The sequence below is a fragment of the Buteo buteo genome, chromosome 2, assembly GCF_964188355.1.
Source record: "Buteo buteo chromosome 2, bButBut1.hap1.1, whole genome shotgun sequence".
Lineage (NCBI taxonomy): Eukaryota > Metazoa > Chordata > Aves > Accipitriformes > Accipitridae > Buteo > Buteo buteo.
In genome coordinates this window covers 21,440,821-21,461,641 of record NC_134172.1, presented here as the reverse complement: position 1 = coordinate 21,461,641, position 20,821 = coordinate 21,440,821, and the positions used below count along the sequence as shown (strand labels likewise).

Sequence of the window (20,821 nt, the reverse complement as noted above, 5' to 3'; positions counted from 1 at the left end):
AGTATAGAGGGATATCTTATATTTGGAATGGGGTAAGCCACAAATAATGCAGTAAAGTCAGGCAGAGAAAATGAAAAAACTGAATTTCAGCAATGCCCACTGTAAATGTATATTTGTCCAGACATAGAGATTCCATAAGGATACCATCCATGTTCTAACTTTTATATTCTATATATTCAAAGGTGATTAAACACAGGGGGTGCAATACATCAGACAACTTCCAACTGAATCCAACTGCCTAAATTTCACCACGTGTTTATTTAAATGTACCGTAGGAATATCCCCTCTATTACTTTTTAACAAAATACACTTGTAGCAATGATGAATATACCAAATGCACACTAAAGGCAGGATCAGTATCTAAAGAGGATAAAGGATAGGATGTGGCATTGACAGACCAATTAGTCTAATGTTAACCCTGTCCCCAAATACTGAGAAGTCAGATATGGTACACATTTAGTAAATAATTAGAGACTCTTGCATGATTTATGCCAATCCATATAGTTTTATGTAAAATAAACGTTTCCACATAAACTTCTTTTTTTTTCAATAAGCTCTTGGTTTTGTGACAAGGATAACTGTACTGACACATCATGCTTATAATTTTACAGTGCATTGTGGCATTAACATACGTATTGTTCAAGGTATTGTCTTCCCACACAACACAGTTTTGGTCTGTCCACATCAACATATTCCAACTGAAAAATTAAGATTTTATAAAAATGACAGTAAGCTATCAAATGGATTAAACGTGCAAACTAACATTTGTAAGGATAAAATGATTATTCAAGACTTAATGTTTCTAGAAATGTCTGAAGTTGAAGAATCTTTGCCCAAAGCTATTCCAGTGACCCGAAAGAGAATTTAATCTTTCCAATGAAATTTGCACAACACAAAAATTGGTGAGAGGTAAACAATGATGTGAGTAGAACAACTACCCAGACTGGTTTGAATCACTTGGGAAAACAGGTTTCTTTGAACAGCGTGCATTTTAGGAGAGCTAGATATAGCAACATAAATGCAGGAATAAATAGCATACACTTAAGTTAGAAGGACAGTATTCTTGAAAATTGTAACTCTAAAATAATTTGAGGAACATGGCAGAAAACACCCCAGGGAAACACTAGCTATTTGTAGCCCCAGGAAATACAGCTGCTGATAGCAGTTGCCAGGGAGGAGAATGGCTAGTCTCCCAAAGACTCACTAACAAGGTACAACTTCAGCAAAGCAGGAAGGCAGCAGTGTGTTCCAAAAACCCTTACCTTCTCCCCTGTGCTCCTGCAAACAGTATGACTTTCTAATGGTTATGTCAGCCATTAAATACTAAACTCTGATAGGAAGGTTACTGAGGAACCAGAAAGAGACAGGTAAGAGAGCTGGAGCTTGAGTACAACTGTAGCCAATTTTTTACAAAGCAAAGAAAAAAAAAGCTGGAAAAAGGTAGTCTGTTAAAAAAATATCTGTCAAGATTTCCTGCAATTATCCAAGACAGAGAGTAAAATTTCAAAACATTGCAGCCATTTCTTTAATCGAATATGTGATGCTTCACATGCCATTTCCCAAACCAAGCAATGGCTTTTCACAATTGCTTCCTAAAAGAAGGTTTTCATGTAATTCCATTACTAAGTCCACACCTAACTAACAAAAAGGCACAGCTTCTGGAGGCAGAACTTTGTACTCATCCTCTGCACCCAAAAATCATACAAAGTATTAAAGAGAGCAACTTCCCATGCTGACATTCTCTTGATTCCTCTTGACTCTTTCAATCTCAGGGGTGACACTCACAGGCGTAGCTTTGCAGAGCTGTTCTTTGTACTGAACCTAGCAGACAAGGCAGAATATATTACACCGAGGCTTCCAAGTAACAGAAATACAACAGTGTGTTAGACATCACTGAAGAGCACACTGCATTTGGATGGAAAACACCATTCCTTAATAAACACCCACATCTTTCCACACAATACTTAGTACTCACCCTCTTGCAGTTCTATTTCAGACACAGACAATTGGTATTTCAACAGGAATACTTCACTCTCATTGATGTTAATCAAAGTGCAAGGCTAAGGAGTTATTATTTTACCATTAATTGATTAAATTGTGGACAGACAAGAACTAGCACAAACAACACAGGCATATTCACTGAGGCATAAACGTATTTAATACAGCAGAGAGAAATGTGCAAGCAATGAAAATGGGGCACACATTGCTAATATTCTTCTGGTTTTCCTTAACTCTCCTTAGTTCGGGTGGATCAGAAATAGTTGTTGCATGCTGAATTTCTTCCTTGTATTTAATCTGCACAATAAATATTACAAAATATTAGCAATTTAAAGTAGATACAGACAAGCACTAAAACACAACAAACATTTTGTAATCTCTCCCTTACACATACTGCACAGCTAGACCACACCTACCAACACTATTGACCTGAAAAGGAACAGTTACATTTAATTTCTGAAACAGGCTGCTAGGGTCTCCAATGCATCTTGTTTGATACAATGCAGCAGAGAGTGCATGTAACAAGCCTAGTATCCTAAAACTCTTACAGTGGGAATATACATCACATGGGATTGTGGCTATCTTCATGATAATTGGGATGCTGCATATACTACTTGGAGATCTGCATTACTCTGGCAATGACTTGGTCTTGCTGTTATCTTGCTACGGAGTCTACCAGTCCATTTCAGAAACCAAACACTTCACCCTTCTTAAAAGGGTGGATGACTTCAAAGTCTCATTCAAGTTCTCTAAAAACACACACAGACCCACCAGGGAGAATGCAGATGTTTGGATGGATGATGCCTTTGAAGATGCTGTCAGATATTTACTGTTGCTTTTGCCACATTTAATCTCTTCTAAACAGCAGTATGTTTGGATATGGTAGACTCCATAATTTGAAAGATGCACAAAACTAGAATTTCTTCAATTATACAACATATGTACCAAAACTGGAATTCAACTTAATGAGAAAGAATTGTAAGGTTAGGTGGATGTGGTACTAAAAAGAAAGGCATCATATTTTCTATGCTATCCAAAAGGGTCATCTTGGACAAATCTGTGCATTATCTGTGTCTTACTGTCTGTTACTAAATACCTGTCCAGTATTCAGCACATTCAGCTTCAAATCTCTTATGCCACCATAAATTAAAAATACTTGTAGATCACACCATCCTTTACAGTGTGTCCTAGTTTCAGCTGGGATAGCATTAATTTTCTTTCTCGTAGCTGGTATAGTGTTATGTTTTGGGGTTCAATATGAGAACAAAGTTGATAACACACTGATGTTTTCAGTTGTTGCCAAGTAGCGTTTCGACTAAGTCAAGGATTTTTCAGCTTCTCATGCCCAGCCAGCAAGAAGGCCAGAGAGGCACAAGAAGTTGGGAGGGGACACAGCCAGGGCAGCTGACCCAAACTGGCCAAAGGGGTATTCCATACCATGTGACATCATGCCCAGTATATAAACTGGGGGGAGCTGGCCTTGGGGGGGGCTCAGGAATTAACTGGACATCAGTCAGCAGGTGGTGAGCACTTGCATTGTGCATCACTTGTTTTGTATATTCCAATCCTTTTATTATTATTATTGTCATTTTATTATTGTTGTTATTATAATTATTAGTTTCTTCCTTTCTGTTCTACTAAACTGTTCTTATCTCAGCCCAGGAGTTTTACCTTTTTTTTTCCCGATTCTCTCCCCCATCCCACTGTGTGGGGGAGGAGTGAGTGAGCGGCTGCATGGTGCTTAGATACTGGCTGGGGTTAAACCACGACACAGTGATATAGCGTGCTTTCTTTTTCTTTACAATGGTAATAAAACACCAAAATTCACAATACCATTCAAAAGTGGGGGGGGATACATAATAGGTGGAAACATTTTTCATTAGCAAGACTCAAGGAAGGAAAAGTACTTTAAGAACAAGGGAACAGCATAATGAATCAATTTGTACAGTTTTATATTAATGTGGCATACAAAACTTCTGTTAAATACATTTTAAGGCTGCAAAATCAAGGACACAAAAATCAGAAAATTACACAATTAACTTATATGTAACCTTAGTTTTGCCCCTTGTACAAATATGCTCCATATACAGCTTTTAATATATTTTATACTACTTCACTCTTTTCCTAAGTGCTTTATAATCTTCTTTATCTATTACCAAAAACTGTTTTTCTCAAGAGAATTCTGCCTCATTCATTACACATAATCAGTGACCCTTACTTAGAGAGTAGTTTGCATGCAGACCATGACTGATTTTTTGTTTTTTCTTTAACTGCTCTAAGGTCCTGCTTTGATTGCAGAATTACTGATTTCTTCAGGAACTTTCCTATGTTGCTCCTCACTAAAGCATCTGAGTTTTTCACACACATTAATTCACTAATTTTGCAGTGAAATGAGGAAAAAGGGAAGTGTGACAAGGAAGGGTACTATTCTTACTAGAGAGCACAGACAAGTAACAGCTAATCTGGCTACATAATTTTAAAAACCATAGGATTATAGAGCACCTGCATCCAATGAGAATTCCCATTGAACTGTAGTTTGCAAAATGGAAAACCAGAGCAGATCCACCTCTGTGGCAAAGTATAAAATCATACACTTTGGCAATGGATCATCAGGTCTAGACACAGGGACTTGAAGTCAGGTTCTTGCTTTTGAGTATTGACTTAGTGACCTTAATAATACTCCCTAAAGGCACCTCTTGAGGAGGCAATTTCTCATGATTTAAAAAACTAGAAATGTACATTCCTTCGTGTGCCTTCATCTTAAGCCCCTTGTGGTTTGTTTAGATTGACTGCACAAACCCATGAGAACAATCGTAGTTTGTTACCTCCGTGGACACCATCATTAAAGAAAGGGAAAATATTTCACCAAGGGTACCTCAGATACACACTGACAGTGAGGGAGTGATGAGTCTAAACAACCTTGGGTTCTGTTTCAGCTCTTCTGGAAGGAAGCACCTATACACAGGAGCACATCACTCTGCCCGTCTTTCCCCACATTGGGCCCATCTGCTTTGACCAAGTCCTTCCACATTTTCAGTTCCTCACTCCTGGCCTTTTTTTTCCAAATCCACTGTACCAAATGTCACTTAGTAGATAATTTTCAACTCTCTTCTCCAAGACATGGTACTTCTGGAGAGTGCCAAATTTTTTTACACAGACAAAACAACTTGTTTTTCTCTAAGCTCATACTTGGAAGCTGCCTTGGCTGAAATTTATAAATAAATAAATAAAACCAAACCAGCCTAAAACACAGACCAGGAATGGAAAATTTCAGTTCAGACAGTTTAGGACTGGCAGAAGTACTAAGCCACTGGAAAAGGGGGTCTTTTAATAGAGACTATTAGGTCAGCTTAAGAATTGGCAGTGCTACCAATCCTTAAAATGCTTCAAAATGTCCATTGCTTGAGTTTTAATCAGACCCCAGCTTTGTGGTGTTGACTGACATATCACAGGGGTTGCCTCATGGATTTCACACAAATAAAAACACAACTACAATCTTCCCCCAAAAGACTTCTTCCGGGTGCTGTGTCCAGCCCTGCCTGTCCTTCAATATAAACAAGTTTTTTAAAAATTCTTAGTTATTTGTAGCTTCTTGGTTCAGATTCAGTTACAGTCCATGGGTCTGATGTTTGCTTTTAAAGTTCTGTGAGATCTTGACTCCAACTATTTAGGAGGCTGCTGCTTCAAAACTAATCACCACAACAGGTGAGATGAGCTCAATCCCCTTGGCTGTCACCACCTTGTTTTTAGGATTTGAAAACAGACCATTCTGATCTTTGCCTCCAATATAAGTCATCTGGAAGAATCTGATCACTTTCAGAACATGATGCAATGGACTTTTTTGCATGGTTTGGTTGTACAGTGAGTGTTATTTTGGTTTGGTGTTCTGGGTTTTTTTTACACTGCAGATGCGCTTCACATTCCATAGTATTATTTAGCTCAGCAAACAATTTTAAAGCTGTCCTAAGTCCTTCTGGCTAAATTCAAAGATATGTGTAAAATGTTTAAATCTAATGGAGTCAAAATTGGTGTAATTTACCCCTCCTCTGGGACTCCTGTAAATTACACAATATAATTTCACTCTTATGGCACAATATAATTTCCGTCTTACTGACATATAATTTAAAACTTTCTCACACATTGCCTTTAAATTTGGCATTCTACACTTTTAATAAATATTATACAAGACTTAAGTAATCTCAAATACACTGCATGTAATAAAATACCTTTTGTAAAATATTAACTCTACACACAGACTAGCAAGGTAAAGGCCATGCTACTTACATCACACCGCTAAACCACTAATGCATTTTGTGTTTCTCTTTATACGCTTTTGTTCAAGTGTGTTTACTAGCATACTGATCCACCTTTCATTTTCCCCTCTTCACCACTGTTTAGGATTTCTAAAATAGCAAGAGCACTGTACGCTATTTTTCCATTTCATTTTGAAAGGTATTGAGAAAAAGCATTAGAGTAAGACTACTCCTAATAAGCCTCTGCGTGTGTGTGCGCACACGTGTGTGTGCGTGTGACTACTCTCAAAATAAATGTCTGTGGCAACTGGAAATCAAGTAGGTAACAGAGATTAAGTTTTTGTTTCTAGAACACCAGTACAAATCTGGCTAAAAAAAAAAACAAACCCAACATAATTGCACAGGAGGGGGGGGGAAACAAACCAAAAAAACAAAACACAACAATGAACAAACCCCACCCTTAAATCAAGAAAACCTACAGCTTTCCAACCAGAAACACTATTTCAGGATTTAGAACACATGATAGCTTGCACTGAATCTTCAAATTAGGAAATGCAGTATTTAACACTACCCGGTAAACAAGGAAATTCTAGTGGAGTAGGTGTCCAGAGTCCCTAATTTGGATTTCAACTAATATTTAAACACAATCTAGTGTCATGTCTATGCATTACTTTCAATTTTATTTTTAAAAAAAGTTTCTAATAATGAGAAAAATCATGTGACAAACATAAAAATGGCCCCAGAGGACTCCACACCAAAAATTCCAAACAAGTGAACAATGCAGCTACAAGTGTTTTCTTGCTTGGCAGTCACTTTTCCACTTTTTTCCAAGTTTTACCATGTACTTATCAGAAAAGGATGTTCTACTTGTAATAAACTCTCATTTTGATATTTTATTTTTAGTTGCCCACTAAAGTGCCAAAGACATTAGGCATCCATAGATAAACAACATCAATTCAGAACCAGTCTCTCATCAGATCCACAGATCAACTTGTCATCAGCACATAAAGAGGCACAAACCCTCCACCTTTTCACACAGCTCAAGTCTGGACATAGTCTTCCTCTTCTTGAAGTGCAAACTGTACCAACCCCTATGTAATATGTGCAGACTTTACAGGAACTTTACAGTTTTTCTTTTTTGTGATATGATATCTTTCTAAATTGCAAATTACAACTGCTGTTCAGTCTCTCATACTGGGAAATACACTTCATGTTTCTCATTCTTGAAAGACAAAACTTTTTCCTCAAATATTTAGTTAAAAGTTTCTCCTATTTTTCATGATGCTTCAATTTTAAGCTCTACCTTTGGACACAGAAGAACTATAGTAGAGTGGAGCTCTAACTCTACTAGAATGGAGCTCTATATCCAAAATCCAGTGAGGTCTTATTTGAATGAGATGTGTGATATCACAACATAGAATTTTTAGTAAACAACATGGAAAAAAGATTTAACTACCATTTACTCACATAAGAATAATTAATGTTAATAACACTTACTGAACTAATATTCTGTTGATTTTTCTTTACTCTTTCAATCTCTGGAGTCTCTTTTACAGCTGTGCCAGCTCCTATTTCCTTCTTATAAAACACCTTCATTTCCCCAAAAGAAAAAGTAATTATGAGACTGTTAGCAATGCAAGTACAAGTTCTCATAAAAGGGCTGGGCAATTTTCCAAGTTCCAAATTGGTCTGACTATAAATCTTGCTAAGAAAGCAAATACTTGAATTTTTCATAAATCAGACCAATTATCAGTAACTATAATAACATTCTGTTTGTTTTCAACTGTAACGCAGATAATCTATTATCATCCTTTAGACTGACCTCAAACATTTGTAAGTATTTGTAATGATAGTTTTAACTTTGGAAATAATATTAAAATTTAGATCATAATCTATAAATGTTTACAAATGCAACTTTATGCTTGAGTAATCTCATTTATTTCAATGTAATTGAATGTGCATGCACATGCAAGATTTGAATAGGTTTTTTTACTCTTCAGATCTTAAAATACTCTGAGAAGTGATTAGATATTATTATTTCTAATTTAACAAACTAGAAAATTGACATATTCATGATAAAATAACCAGAACAGTCAGAGCTACAATTCAAGTCACATGATTTTTTACTTCTGGGTTCAAGCCAGAGAGCTGAGGGCTGCATCTAAAAACAAAGCTCAGTTCTTAAAAGATACAGATGCTGTTTATATAATTCTCCTCTCTATTTCAATTGTTTCAGTAAAGGATAAAACACAAAGCGCATCAGTAGAATCAATCATTCAAAGTTACTGAAAGAGACAGTAAATAACTGCTCCACAAATTCCAAATGTGGCTATAATTTAAATAACCATGGAGCACCAGTTCACAATGCAAAACTCTTAAATAAGTTTTATTTGAATTTCAGTATTTGGTGTCACAGCTGTTGCCATTCCAGTAAGTATTTCCAGGCTAGTAGTGTAAAAAAAAGTCTGATCCTGGAGTTCGTAAAATAAATCTTTACCATTTAGTATTTCTGCCTTTCTTAAACCAAGATTTAGTTAACTTTTTTTTTTCCTATCAATAAACCTTAAACAATAAAACATCATTCTTGATGCATTTCTCCTACTTCCTTGAAGCCCTCTGTAACCTAGGGTGACTACTACTGCCAAATATTCTAGAGGAGAATGAATTATTTATGTCCACAACTCATTTTTTATATATTCAGAAAACCTTTAACAATTTAGAACTTTGTTTTACCATGTAAGAACAGAGACAGTTTAAGAGTAAGAACTTGAAAATTCTTCTGCACCAGCATGTCAGTACAAGGTAGAAAGATTTACATAGTGGACTGAACTAAAATATACTTTTCTCCTCTACTAAGGAGGGAGTGGTAAAAAATGTTGGAGCTGGGAATTTTTCTATGAAAGAGATGACTGTGCAATAAATATCCTATTGTAAATCATCTGCCAAATGAGCTAGTGAGCTAGAAGCAGCACTGATCTTATCTGCAGGGCTAGTCACTTCTTTTGTCCCTTAAGGCAGGAAAATACTTGAGACAAAATCCAAAAATCAGAAGCCTATTAGGGGTCATTAACTGTTTTATATTGGGGCTGCTCCCAGCTATATCTCAACTGAGTAAAAAGTAACTTACCTTTATAATCTAAATTGCACAGAATGCTGAACGATTAAAACAGAGAAAGAAAAAAAATGATCATTCAATCACAGCTATAAACTGCTTTCCTACAGTTGGAGGATCCAGTTCAGAAACAGAAAAAGGATTACAAAATAAAGCAAATACAAATCACCTCAATGACAAAATACCTTAAATTCATATTATCCAGTACACTAGCAAAGAGAATAATTGTCAGCCTTGGCACTGAAAGTTCAGACTGGCCTACAGGGCTGCAAGGGGTTCAGATGTGTCAGAGGCTTGTCAAGGCTTAATTAAGAAGTGGAAAGTTATTATATTCCTGGTATCTAACTGTTAGTGAGTCTGCACTGCCGGACCCACTGACCTATCTGAGGACTTCATCAAAAGCTATCAAAGACAGGAGCAGGGAGGAAAGCACATTAGTAGAGGCTAGCTTGGATCCCCTCTGTTACATGGAGTTTCGGTGTAGCACGTTAGGATGCCAGTGACGTAAGATACAGTGCTAATCACTGTCCCACCGTGCAGCAGAGCACCATTCAAAACTAAGAGGCCACAGACTATAAGAAACAAAATTGGGGCCGGTGGGCATGTCAACAGCTCCTATTAGAAAGATGTAACTTTCAACTGCTCTCATCTGAAGGAAGAAAAGGAGCAGGTAAAGGCTGGCAGATGTTACAGGAGAGACCACTGCCTAGAGCAGTGTCAAAGACTTTTCTTCTCTCCCCACAGGCTCTTACTCCCCTAGTGAAGCTGCAGTGATACGGGATAGCTGGAGGTAAACACCTCTGAGAGAAACTAATTGACCTTGTACGTCTGCAGAGTTGGAGAAGCTGAGAATATCTCTAAGTTAAAGAACAACATCTGTGTCAGATAATACTAAAATATTTAAGTAACTTATATTCCTCTCTCTCAAATCACTGCCTTTATTAGTATTACTTAGTCTGCCATAAAAAACAGACACCAACTGGACAGCCTTTGGTTCCGGAGGTTATATTTACTCCTCCTCTCCTCTATTACAAGCAAAGCCAGAATTACAAACAGCAGAACTAATGAGCCCAAAAAGGAAATGGAACTGAATGCATCCCAAACTGGGCAATTTTAGAAATCTAAGCTCATAACTTACATTTAGGGATAAACTGAAACTTAAATCTAGCATAAAATTAAAAAATATATCCAGTATACAGTTATAACCTAAAATCATTAGACATATAAGTTTATGAAACATGAGCTGTTCTAATTTTATACTTGAATCTTGATGTTCTGTACGTATGATAGGAAACAGATGAAAAATCTTATATGCACAGTAACAAGCCTTAGATTTTTTTGTCCTTTTAAATAAAGTACTTCCTGGGGCTTGATGGAAAAAGAAAAAACAACTTCATTTAAAAATAACTGTGGCTTGGCAAGGTGGTATAAGTGGTTTAGCAATTCAAAATAAGTGTCACACCTAGAAAAGCTGGGTATTTTTTTTTACTGAAAGAAATGAGTGATACAGCTTTTGCCAGGAAAATTATGCAAATGGTTTAAAGGACATTTACTCATAAGTTCCCTATTTCATGCTGCAGCACAAGAGAGCATATTTAAAGTGAAAAATATCTGAGAAGTTGCAAGCAAAGAGAGGAGCACTATTACTCACTGAACTGATGTTTTTCTGAGTACTTTTTATCCTCTCCATCTCTGGAGTGTCTGGGACAGCAGAATAGTTACAGAGCATCTTCTCTGCTTCATCTTTGTACATCTTCTGAAAAAATAATTTTAAAATGTCTATTTCCTGCTTTCTTGGGCTCAGAATATCCAAATGCAACAAAAGATGCTTATTGCTGATAAGCCTCAACATCCTTGTACAGTATTTATTTCAACCTCTCTCGTCCATGCTATTGTTATCATTGTCTGTGTGGGACATCTGACACTGTGTCCCACACAGAAAATATATAATATATATATATGTAATATATTCTCATATACATTGTACTATTTCCCTTCACTGTCAGGATATATATAACCTTCTCATTCGGTAATGTAAAAACACCTGCAAGTGGATGTAAACCATTAAATTCAATTTACATAGCATGGCACACCTGAATACAAATAAGAATCAGGCAGTAAGACTTTTTACTACATGTAAATTAATTTAATACAGGTGTGAAAGGCTCTACAGAGCTACAGAAGTAGTATTTTGAGCAATGTCTGTCAAGCACTCATTGTTACATATAATTAAAACATTCAGCCTTTGAACTATGCCTACCTGGCTTGCTATTTCTGAAGCCCTTTTGACCCGTTGTATTTCAGGAATATATGGGCCAACTTGCATCCCTTTTCCTATAATTTCGGTCTCCAGATCCTTTTTATATTCTTTCTGAAGAAAAAAGAAGGAAAAAAAAAACATAACTAATTCTACAGTTATTTGTACATGCTGTCTTCAAAGTTATTCTTATAGCACTGGTGAGGCTTTAAAATAAATTCTTCAATTTCTTTAATTTAATGTTTTTATTGTGCACTGCTTATTCCTTTTAGCCCAAGTATGTCTGAGAACATTTTATGCTTTTAACATCTCATTGTGTTTTACTTCCAAAGTAATCTTAAGAGACTCATTATGTACTCACCTGGCTTACAATTTCAGAAGCTTTTTTGGCTCGTTGTATATCAGGAGTATCCGTGCCCACTCCCATTCCTTTTCCTTTAATTTCCTTCTCCAAGTCTTTCTTGTATTCTTTCTGAAAAGAATAGCAATGGAAATACATGTCTGACAGCCAAATTCTTACATTGTTCCTCCTTTAATCTGTGCGATTCCACTGAACGGCATTCTTAAAACACCAAATAACTTTTGATTCAACAGCATTACCTGTGTAGGACCTACCTACAAGACACCTATGCTGTAGCTGCTGACCAGTTAAAAAATTCTCTTAATAGGCTGCTTACTTCAAACCTGATGTAGCCTTTCACATCTACCTGTCTTTGCAGCTTCGGCAGCCACAATCACAGACACATGTAGGCGAGACTTTCTCCCTCAGCTGCGCCTTGCAAGACTGGGGTCATAACCCTTTGGCATCTCTCTAACTCTGTTTATCATTTGGCCCTAACTAAACAAGCAGCTACTCAGACCTAAAAGCAGTAGGCCCGCAGCTACGGAACACAGCCCAGGCCAGGCGTGGTTCGTGAGGAACAAGTGCAACCTGCAAAAGATGATGGAAAAGTCAAAGTTCTGGGAAAACTTAACTTTCCCCCGAATGCTGATTATGCAACTTTTAGACTCTATGCAGCTCAACGGATTAGGTATTTGGTGAAATTTGTGGTATTGCTTCTGCCTGGATTGGTCACCTCCTGGAACCGTCAATTAATTTGTTGCATTCTGTCAGACGAAAAGCTTGCACCAGCTACAGTACTGACCATGCTTGCAATTTCAGAAGCTTTCTTGGCTCTTCTTATCTCAGGAGTGTCTGGACCAACTTGCATGCCCTTCCCTTTAATTTCAGTTTCCAGGTCTTTCTTGTATTGTTTCTGTGAAGATAAAACTTTATACATTATATTCATAATAGCCAGAGAGTTACAGGTAGATTTTTGCACAAGAGATCCAATTTCGAGATTTAGAGTCAATCAAAAATCTCAAATTCAGAGTCACAACTCTCAAGACTCTTGGTAAGCTTTTGTCAGGAAAATACATAACAAACTACAGGAGGAAAACTTGAGGAGATATTCACTGAATGTACAGAACTCTACCACTGAATTTTTAATTTGGCAGAGGGTGGGGGGAATCAGTCCATACAGCTTGCTACAATTATCCTCTAAGGTAAAGAAGTTTAGCTCTGCAGACCATAGTATAATAAGCTGGTACTTGGTGGCAGCGTAATCGAAACACATTTTACTTGTAAGAAAATATTTTATTTATGAAAAGACTACATGTTAGAAATTTAATACCACACAGAATTGTTTCCAGTGAACTTTCAGAGCAGGAAGTTGTAATTTATTCATTGAATAGGTCTTTCCTGAACCACAGCCATTAGGCAAGTGGCAGTACTCATCCATGATTGCTGCTTTTTCCTCACAACATAAATTATAAATAACCAATAACCAGGAAACAAAATGAATATTTCATCTTCAGCTTATCCAAGCAAGGATATATTTCTTGTTAATCAGTAAATGATATTAAAATGTAATACTGAAATATTGTATACAACAGTTGTACTTTTTTTTTTTTAATAAATTAAAAGATTCTCAGGCACTGCTATTTTTGCTACTACAGTAGTAATCACTCTTTTTTATTCTAGTTTTTCTCTGCTTGTGGAAAACAGGTGGGGGTCAAAATAAATACATATAATTAAAAAATTTCTTCTTACTTTTCTGGTTTGTTAATTATTTTTAGGCTATACATTAGTTAGAAAAGAGAAGGAAAATATCCTTCTACTCAGTGCAATACACTTACAAGGACAAGAGCAAAAAGACTTTCAGTCTTCCATCTCTGTCTCACCCTGATGTGGAAATAAACGTGGTAAAACGCCTCTCTACTTTGCAAACCACAGTTTTTTTGCAAATAGTATAAGTTAACCTGAGAGAAGACATTATCCCTCACTTCCTCTCTGCTAAAGGGGGAATGGCAGATGTTTCCTCCCAGCTTCATATTGTGTAAAACACCAAGGAAAATATAATCCTGGGAGTTACAGCTATATATTCCTGCACCTCTTTACAGTGGTCGGATTTGGCCCCATGTATGGCACTCGCTCTGGTTCTTATGGCTATGTGTGTATATGCGTGCAAATAAACATAAATATACACACACACATATATTAAATGAATCTAAAATATATAAATATCTAAAGTAAATATATGTATTACTCTGGAAGAATGACTCCCCAAAGGCATGACGTGCAGCACGAGCTTCAACTTCCCTCCCCACCCTCTCCAGCCCCACTGCCACTTCCCAGACAGCCTGTGCGAGTTCATCTACAGGAGCTGCAGCCATCCCAGCTTTGGAGCTTGCAGCTCTGCTGAGCACACAGGCTTGCCAAGCACCAGAGCTCCCCAGGGTGGTCTTCAAGAGACAGTACACAGATCAAGGAGTCTTCCACTCCCAGCCCTTCGCAATGCAGCAGATCGCACACTTAGGTGCTTCCAGACCAACTTAGACCAACACAGTTAATATCAAAGTTCAGTTCTAAAAATATACTCTGGAAGGAGCCTCCACGTGTCTGTTTGCATTGGATGAACCGCAAGCTTAAGAAAATCCGTTTCTTCAGGAGCAACTCTACTTTTGGAAGAAGGTTTTCACAAGTAGAATAGTTTGTTTGGATAAAAGATCTTCCCAACATGTCTGGCAGTCATTACCAATATTTATTTTCAGACAACAGGTAAGTGATTCCAAAAAACACAAAATCATTTCATTGACTTTTCTTTACAAGTCCATTAACGGTCAACTCTCTTTCCATTACAGTATTAATTATACTAGCTGAACAAATAAATAGATGGAAAAATGAACCCAGTTTTACATGCTGTGTCTACTGACCTCACTAACAATTTCCATTGACCTTTTAATTGCCTGAAAATCTGAAAGATTTGTCATAAGTTGTTTTTTTTCCAGAGCTTTTCTATATTCTCAAAGCAAAACAAAAATAGCCTTAGCTTCAATACTTATTTATTTCATTGTAGATTATGTAGAAAAAAGAATTGAATATTTTCATTCGAGCACCACATAAAGAGTGAACTTTCTGTGACATCAATAACCTTGACTAGCATAACATACCTCATTTAGTATCTGAGCTGCATTTTTCACTCTAATCAAATCTGGTGTATCTTCAAACACTGTCATTCCTTTTCCTTTCATCCCTTCTTCCAAATCTTTTCTATACTCTTTCTAAGGATTAAAAAAAAAAAAGAGAGATTTCTCACTTAATATTGTGTGCAAGATCTTGAAAAGAAATGCCACTTATTAAATATCTGAAGGGTCTCTTTGAAATTTCTATGAAATATGAATCAGCAGAAGTACAGCTTTCAGAGTTAAAATAGAATTGAAAATTATGAAATCAAAAGGTACAATGTTGAAAAGTGAAAAGGTTTTAATGTAGTCAAGTATTTTCCCATTGTGCTCTTGAAAAATAGTCCTTTCCTATACGGCGCTAGCACATTGTTTAGGAGCCTCAGCTGCCTCTCTACATTTTAACTGCAGTAGCATTTGCTTTTACAGACCAATATATGCTGTGCTGCAGTTTTTACCGTTGTTCCACTAATGGCATCATAATCAGGACGGATGCCCTGAACACTATACTAGGACCTGTTAAAACAACTGCTTGATGAATTATAATGTAGAAGCAATATTCCTACCATATTACTTTTGTGCCCCTCAGAAACGGCACTGATTTGATCTATCAACATTTAGCAACTGCAGCCTCCAGAGTACTCAAATGTTCAGTATAAAATTAAAAGCACACTAGAACCTGCCTGCCGACATTTGGTTCTTTTTCCTCTTCCCAATTCCTAGAGAGCTGATGTAAGTCTATTGAAGTTCAAGATCTTTAAGTTTTGTAAGGACTTTTAATTGTTCTTCCCATCTCCAGGTTTGGTTTGGCTTTTTTAAGCAAAGAAACTAGAACAACATTGAAGAAAATGTTTTTCAGAAGGATTTATATAGACATGAATTAATACTCCTAATCACGTATTAAATGTCATAAGCACAGTGAGCACCTTTGTCTCTGGATAAGCTCTTTATTTAAACAACAGAAAACCAGGTATTTTTAAAGAAGCTTCTCTTTATCAGAAGCATGTCCTACAACAAGCAAGAAACAACTTCTATTATTTTAGAATTGTTAAATTCAGCTATCTCTTCTGAAGGAGTTGTGAATGTAGTTCCAGAGAAGAAAGTTCTTATTGTTATAAAATGTGAAACATTTGCAGAATTGTCTACAATTGCTTATTCAGCAACAGAATAAGCTGGAACACAGCTAGCACTTAAAAAAAAAAAAAAAAGTAATTGAATAAATAATTAATTTTTTAATAACTCCAGGTTCTCCTTCTTGTTTCATACAGTATCTATCAAAAGTTTATTATGAACCTTCATGCAAAAATACTGAGCTACATCCCTGACTATGAAGAAATACTTCATTTTGCCTAATCTTGAAAGACAATAATTAATTTGACCCACGTAATCTTTGCTTTTGGAATCTGTTCCTTGAATGTGGATCTAAAATAGTATGAAATTCATGCAGTTATGCATTAAAATACCATTTCTATTTTCTTATATTCTTCCCCTCTGGCTTACAAGCATGGTTTACTCCCTAAGTAATGAGTCATAAAACTTGAGGAGGTAAGAATTAGGGAACATCTTAATGCATGTAGCACTATGGAGGGAAGTTACATCAAAATTTTTAAAGATGAACATCCACAGCACATCTGCAACTCTGCATGCACTAACCACTTCTGTGGACATTCAGCATGCAGCAAGATTAACTCAATGAAATGCAAGCATTTGCATTTTTCCCTAGTCAGTAGGCACACGAGACATGTACACACAGCATGGTACTGCACAAACTAGACCTAGCTTGAGACTTGTCTACCTGACAACCAAGCTTATCAGAATAAATTATTTATTAGAGGATGAATAATGAAGAAACATCTGCAAAGAAAATCTTTTCTTTACCCATATGAAATCTGGCATAGACTGGGATAAGTTGTTTAAAGAACAAGGAAAGGAACAAGGCTCATGGATTTTTAATTCTAGCATCCTCAATTCATTCATCTAGACCACAGTGAAAACATCAATTCTTAATACAATAAATATAAACAAGGCACTGTTGGCTCCCAAATTCAAATGGAGGATATCTAGCAGCCCTGATATTTCTAACCATGAATGTTGCTAGAAACATTTACTTCTAAATTTGGTCAAACAGTAAGCCTAATCTGTAGAACCAACCAATACTCAAAACTTAACATGAAAACAGTTTTGAATAACAATATAAAAAGACTAAAGATAGAAGGATTCTCAGTTATGAAAAAAAAGTGATTTAGTTTACAATGCCACATACAACTGAAGAATATTGGACAAATTTTAAAGAAACAGTGGGCATACAGAAAACCCGCACCTTCTAACAAAATTTGCTTAAAGCAGATTATGTAATATCACAGCTATATTATGGAATTTTGGTCTGCTTTATTTTCATCCATAACATGTATGATAGATAATTATTTCAATTAAATTAGTTAAAAGTGACTACACACAGCTCAAGCCATCCATATAACCACAACAGACTATCATAAACCTGAAATAATTACTCAAAAGGAAAAACTGCCATCTGGACACCAACAGAAATCCTCCTTTCCACCCCTTCATGTATCTGGAAAGAAAATTCCAGGCCCTCTCCAAACCCCTATCAAACAGATGTCTTTTGCAGCATGCCTGGCAAGTCACCAAATTTGGGCTATTTGAGCCCAGGGGAGGAACAAATTCCAAAACTGAGGTCCTTAGAGGGAATGTCCGGCCAATGATCCATTTTCTATAGAGTCATCTGATTTGTTCATTTAACTCTGTTTTTCTGGTTCAGGTGTGCTGAGCTTTATCATTTCCTTATGTTTATAAGGAAACTTCAAAAAGTATCGCTTCTTACTACAGGACTATTCAGAATATAAAATGACACGTGGCAATTTTTACTCGTGAAGTCACTTTTGTATTTAGCTATCAAGTTAACTGTAAGTTGTTCAACACTCAAGAGCTTGTATTGATGCTGCTTATTGTTCATTTACAACTTAAGAAAAAAAAAAAAGAAATAAAAGTCCTCTACCTCTTTCAGAAGGTTAGTGACTTGTTTGATATGCAAGAACTCCGGGGTCTTGTCTAAATCCATTGACGGTCTTCCCTTGATCCCTTCTTCAAAATCTTTGCGATATATTTTCTGTTGAAGCAAAAACAACAATAAGTGGTACACGCATGTGCATTTCCAAGCATATTTCAGAAAGAACACTGTAAACAGACCCAGAAATGAGCCATGCCATAAATTAATTAGTTATCACATTAATAAGCAACTTTACTACTCATTTCATTACCTGGATTATCTATACAAGACACACATAATTTAGACAAAAATACGTATGTTTGATATTTCCAAAGAAAATGTTTAACCTGATCTATGACAGAAACAGTTTGCTTGGTAGAGAAAGGAGAAGACAAGTGGCACACAAGGTAATGGTTTTAAACACATAAAAGTTTCTACCAAGAGGATGAAATCATCTGTTTGCCATGACACACAGCAAAAATAATGGAATCAAACTGCAGCAAGGGAGACACAGGGAAATACTCACTCTCAGGATGGATGGTGAAGCACTGGACTAGATTGCCTGGGAGGTCACGAAACCTCCACCATTGGAAGTTTTTAATAAAAAAGTTAGAAAAACATGGTCTGGCATAGGGCAGCCAGTGCTGTTCTGGAGCCTGGGAACACTCCTTCCCCCTATGCTGAGCTCCCCAGGCTGAACGGACAGGAGTACGTTCCAGTTAAGGCACAGGGTCAGACTGGGCTTTGCAGCTTCACTCGCTCCCACCTGACAACCCTCCCTCATTAAAGATGGAATTAAAGGCAAAAGTAAAAAAGTTAGTAATCTCTGATCTAGACGACCTCTTGAGCTTCTTCTCACTTAAATGATGCTACATACAATCTCTGTCTAGCGTGAGCACCAATAGCCTTCTGAGAAAAAACAAATTTGAAGGAAGAACTGAGCTACAGAATAGCAGAGAACTACTCAGTACTAATTCTACCATATACTTAATTTATAAAACCTTTATGATCTGCTTCATCCAATTTCTTAGCCCAAGTACAAGATGTCTGTTAGCTTCTCTGTTGAACTAAATTTTACTAATCCAAGCACACATTTTTACTAACCTCACTTTGCATCTTTTGAGCCTCCTTTGAAACTTGATACATTGGTGTATCCACAAACTCCAGCATTGATCTGCCTTTAGATTTTTCATAATTCTCTTTGTACTTGACCTAGGAAAATTAAAATAAAGGCTGTTAACAGCTGAGAGAATGTGAGATCTGATTGCTTGCCACGGCAACAGACAAATCCTGTCTTACTCATACTCCTTAGATGTGTTGACTTGGAAGACTCCTCCCACATTTAACCTGTTGGAGAAATAGGGCAGCTAGACAAGGAATTTTTTCTGAAGTCATTTATTCCTTTGCTTCAAAATGTCAGACTTAAAAATGGTGAACTTTGAAGACAGCAGGAGTGAGGAGCATCAACCACAATCCTTAAACTAATGGCATGATTTTGGCTGAATGGCCTATGTCTGAACAGTTGGCAGCTTTTCAATAGGATCCCCTGTCATGCTTCCACTAAACAACAAATTTACTGTAACAACAACAAAATCTGTTTCACAGCCAGGCACACAGGTCTCTCTTTCAGGCTCAAGAGCACCATTCTGAAATGCACTTTTGTTTGCACCTGTGGGAGGGAAAAGGGAAGGAAAACTACTGCCTCGGCAGGGTCGGGTCTTGCACCAGCATTCCCCTCACAGCTACCGGTGACCATGACCTTAAAGCTAGCAGTAAAATCACATTGAAGGACACAGGGTTAAGACACCAACATATAACTTTATGCTAACTCACAAAGCAAATATACTTTGTTTGGAAACCTGGAGAAGCCTTCTAAACTCATTCATACACACAATTCTGATTAAAATGGGCAAACACATTACTCATCTCAATCAGTCGGTGTAGGGTATGTTGGAATGTTCGACACAAGCCCTAAAGAAAAGCAAATAGCTACATATCAAAAGATGATATTCAGAATGAGTAATGACATTTTGATTTATTTGTCTCTTCAAAAATAGTGATGTCTGAATTTGAGAAAAGTCTTAAGAATCTCTTCCACTGTCAGGCTTCTGCAATAGGTTTGGGTCCTGCAGAAACCTCTCCTCCCTCCTCATGGGGTGCTTCTGATTGAATACGCACTGTACATCACTGTAATCGGTCGTGCAGTTTTGTGCCTCATTTAATCACTGTTAGAATGCTGCATTTTTCTCTTTGCAAGATGTATTTATGATTGTGTATACCTGACTTTGAAGCACTGCACTTTCTTTGTGATGGATTTGTTCAGCTGTATCCAGGGTGAAATGATAGAAGCCCTTGTTTTGCTTAAATGATTTCTTATTTTCATACTGAAACAAAAAATATCCAAGAATGTTTTCACAAACAAAATCCAGAAGGTTTTTCAATTTAAATACCCTTTAAAATAACTACGGGAGAAGCAGCATAAAAGAAACTATATTTTAGGCCTTGCAACTCAGGAGTTCTACTGCTAAATTTGAATTTAAAATATTGTGATGAAATTAAAAAAAGAATATAATAAAAAAATAACTTTTTTAAGTTCCTTGAGAAAATGCTTGTCCTGCTCATCCAAAAGTCAAATGTTTATGTTTGGTAGAAAATAAACTATATTCTTTACTTTTGAAGTGCAAAGGAAC

The 20,821-nt window shown here is 36.6% G+C and overlaps 1 protein-coding gene across 8 annotated transcripts in view; it reads right to left on the bottom strand.

Annotated features, from left to right (window-relative positions):
• Nucleotides 1-20,821, bottom strand: part of NEBL (nebulette) — a 275,776-nt gene that overhangs the window by 39,064 nt on the left and 215,891 nt on the right. For 2 of the 8 annotated variants that reach the window (XM_075047916.1, XM_075047851.1), the window contains 10 exons: nucleotides 19,236-19,343; nucleotides 18,141-18,251; nucleotides 15,113-15,223; nucleotides 12,766-12,876; nucleotides 11,982-12,092; nucleotides 11,624-11,734; nucleotides 11,015-11,119; nucleotides 7,749-7,841; nucleotides 2,203-2,295; nucleotides 1,730-1,821 (listed from right to left, as the gene is read on the bottom strand). The exons of 2 other annotated variants lie outside the window; for them this stretch is intronic. In XM_075047916.1, the coding sequence (XP_074904017.1) occupies nucleotides 1,730-1,821; nucleotides 2,203-2,295; nucleotides 7,749-7,841; nucleotides 11,015-11,119; nucleotides 11,624-11,734; nucleotides 11,982-12,092; nucleotides 12,766-12,876; nucleotides 15,113-15,223; nucleotides 18,141-18,251; nucleotides 19,236-19,343 (1,046 nt within the window). The remainder of the gene's footprint in view (nucleotides 1-1,729; nucleotides 1,822-2,202; nucleotides 2,296-7,748; nucleotides 7,842-11,014; nucleotides 11,120-11,623; nucleotides 11,735-11,981; nucleotides 12,093-12,765; nucleotides 12,877-15,112; nucleotides 15,224-18,140; nucleotides 18,252-19,235; nucleotides 19,344-20,821) is intronic. 4 more of the 8 variants (XM_075047860.1, XM_075047870.1, XM_075047879.1 and 1 more) reach the window with 4 other exon arrangements.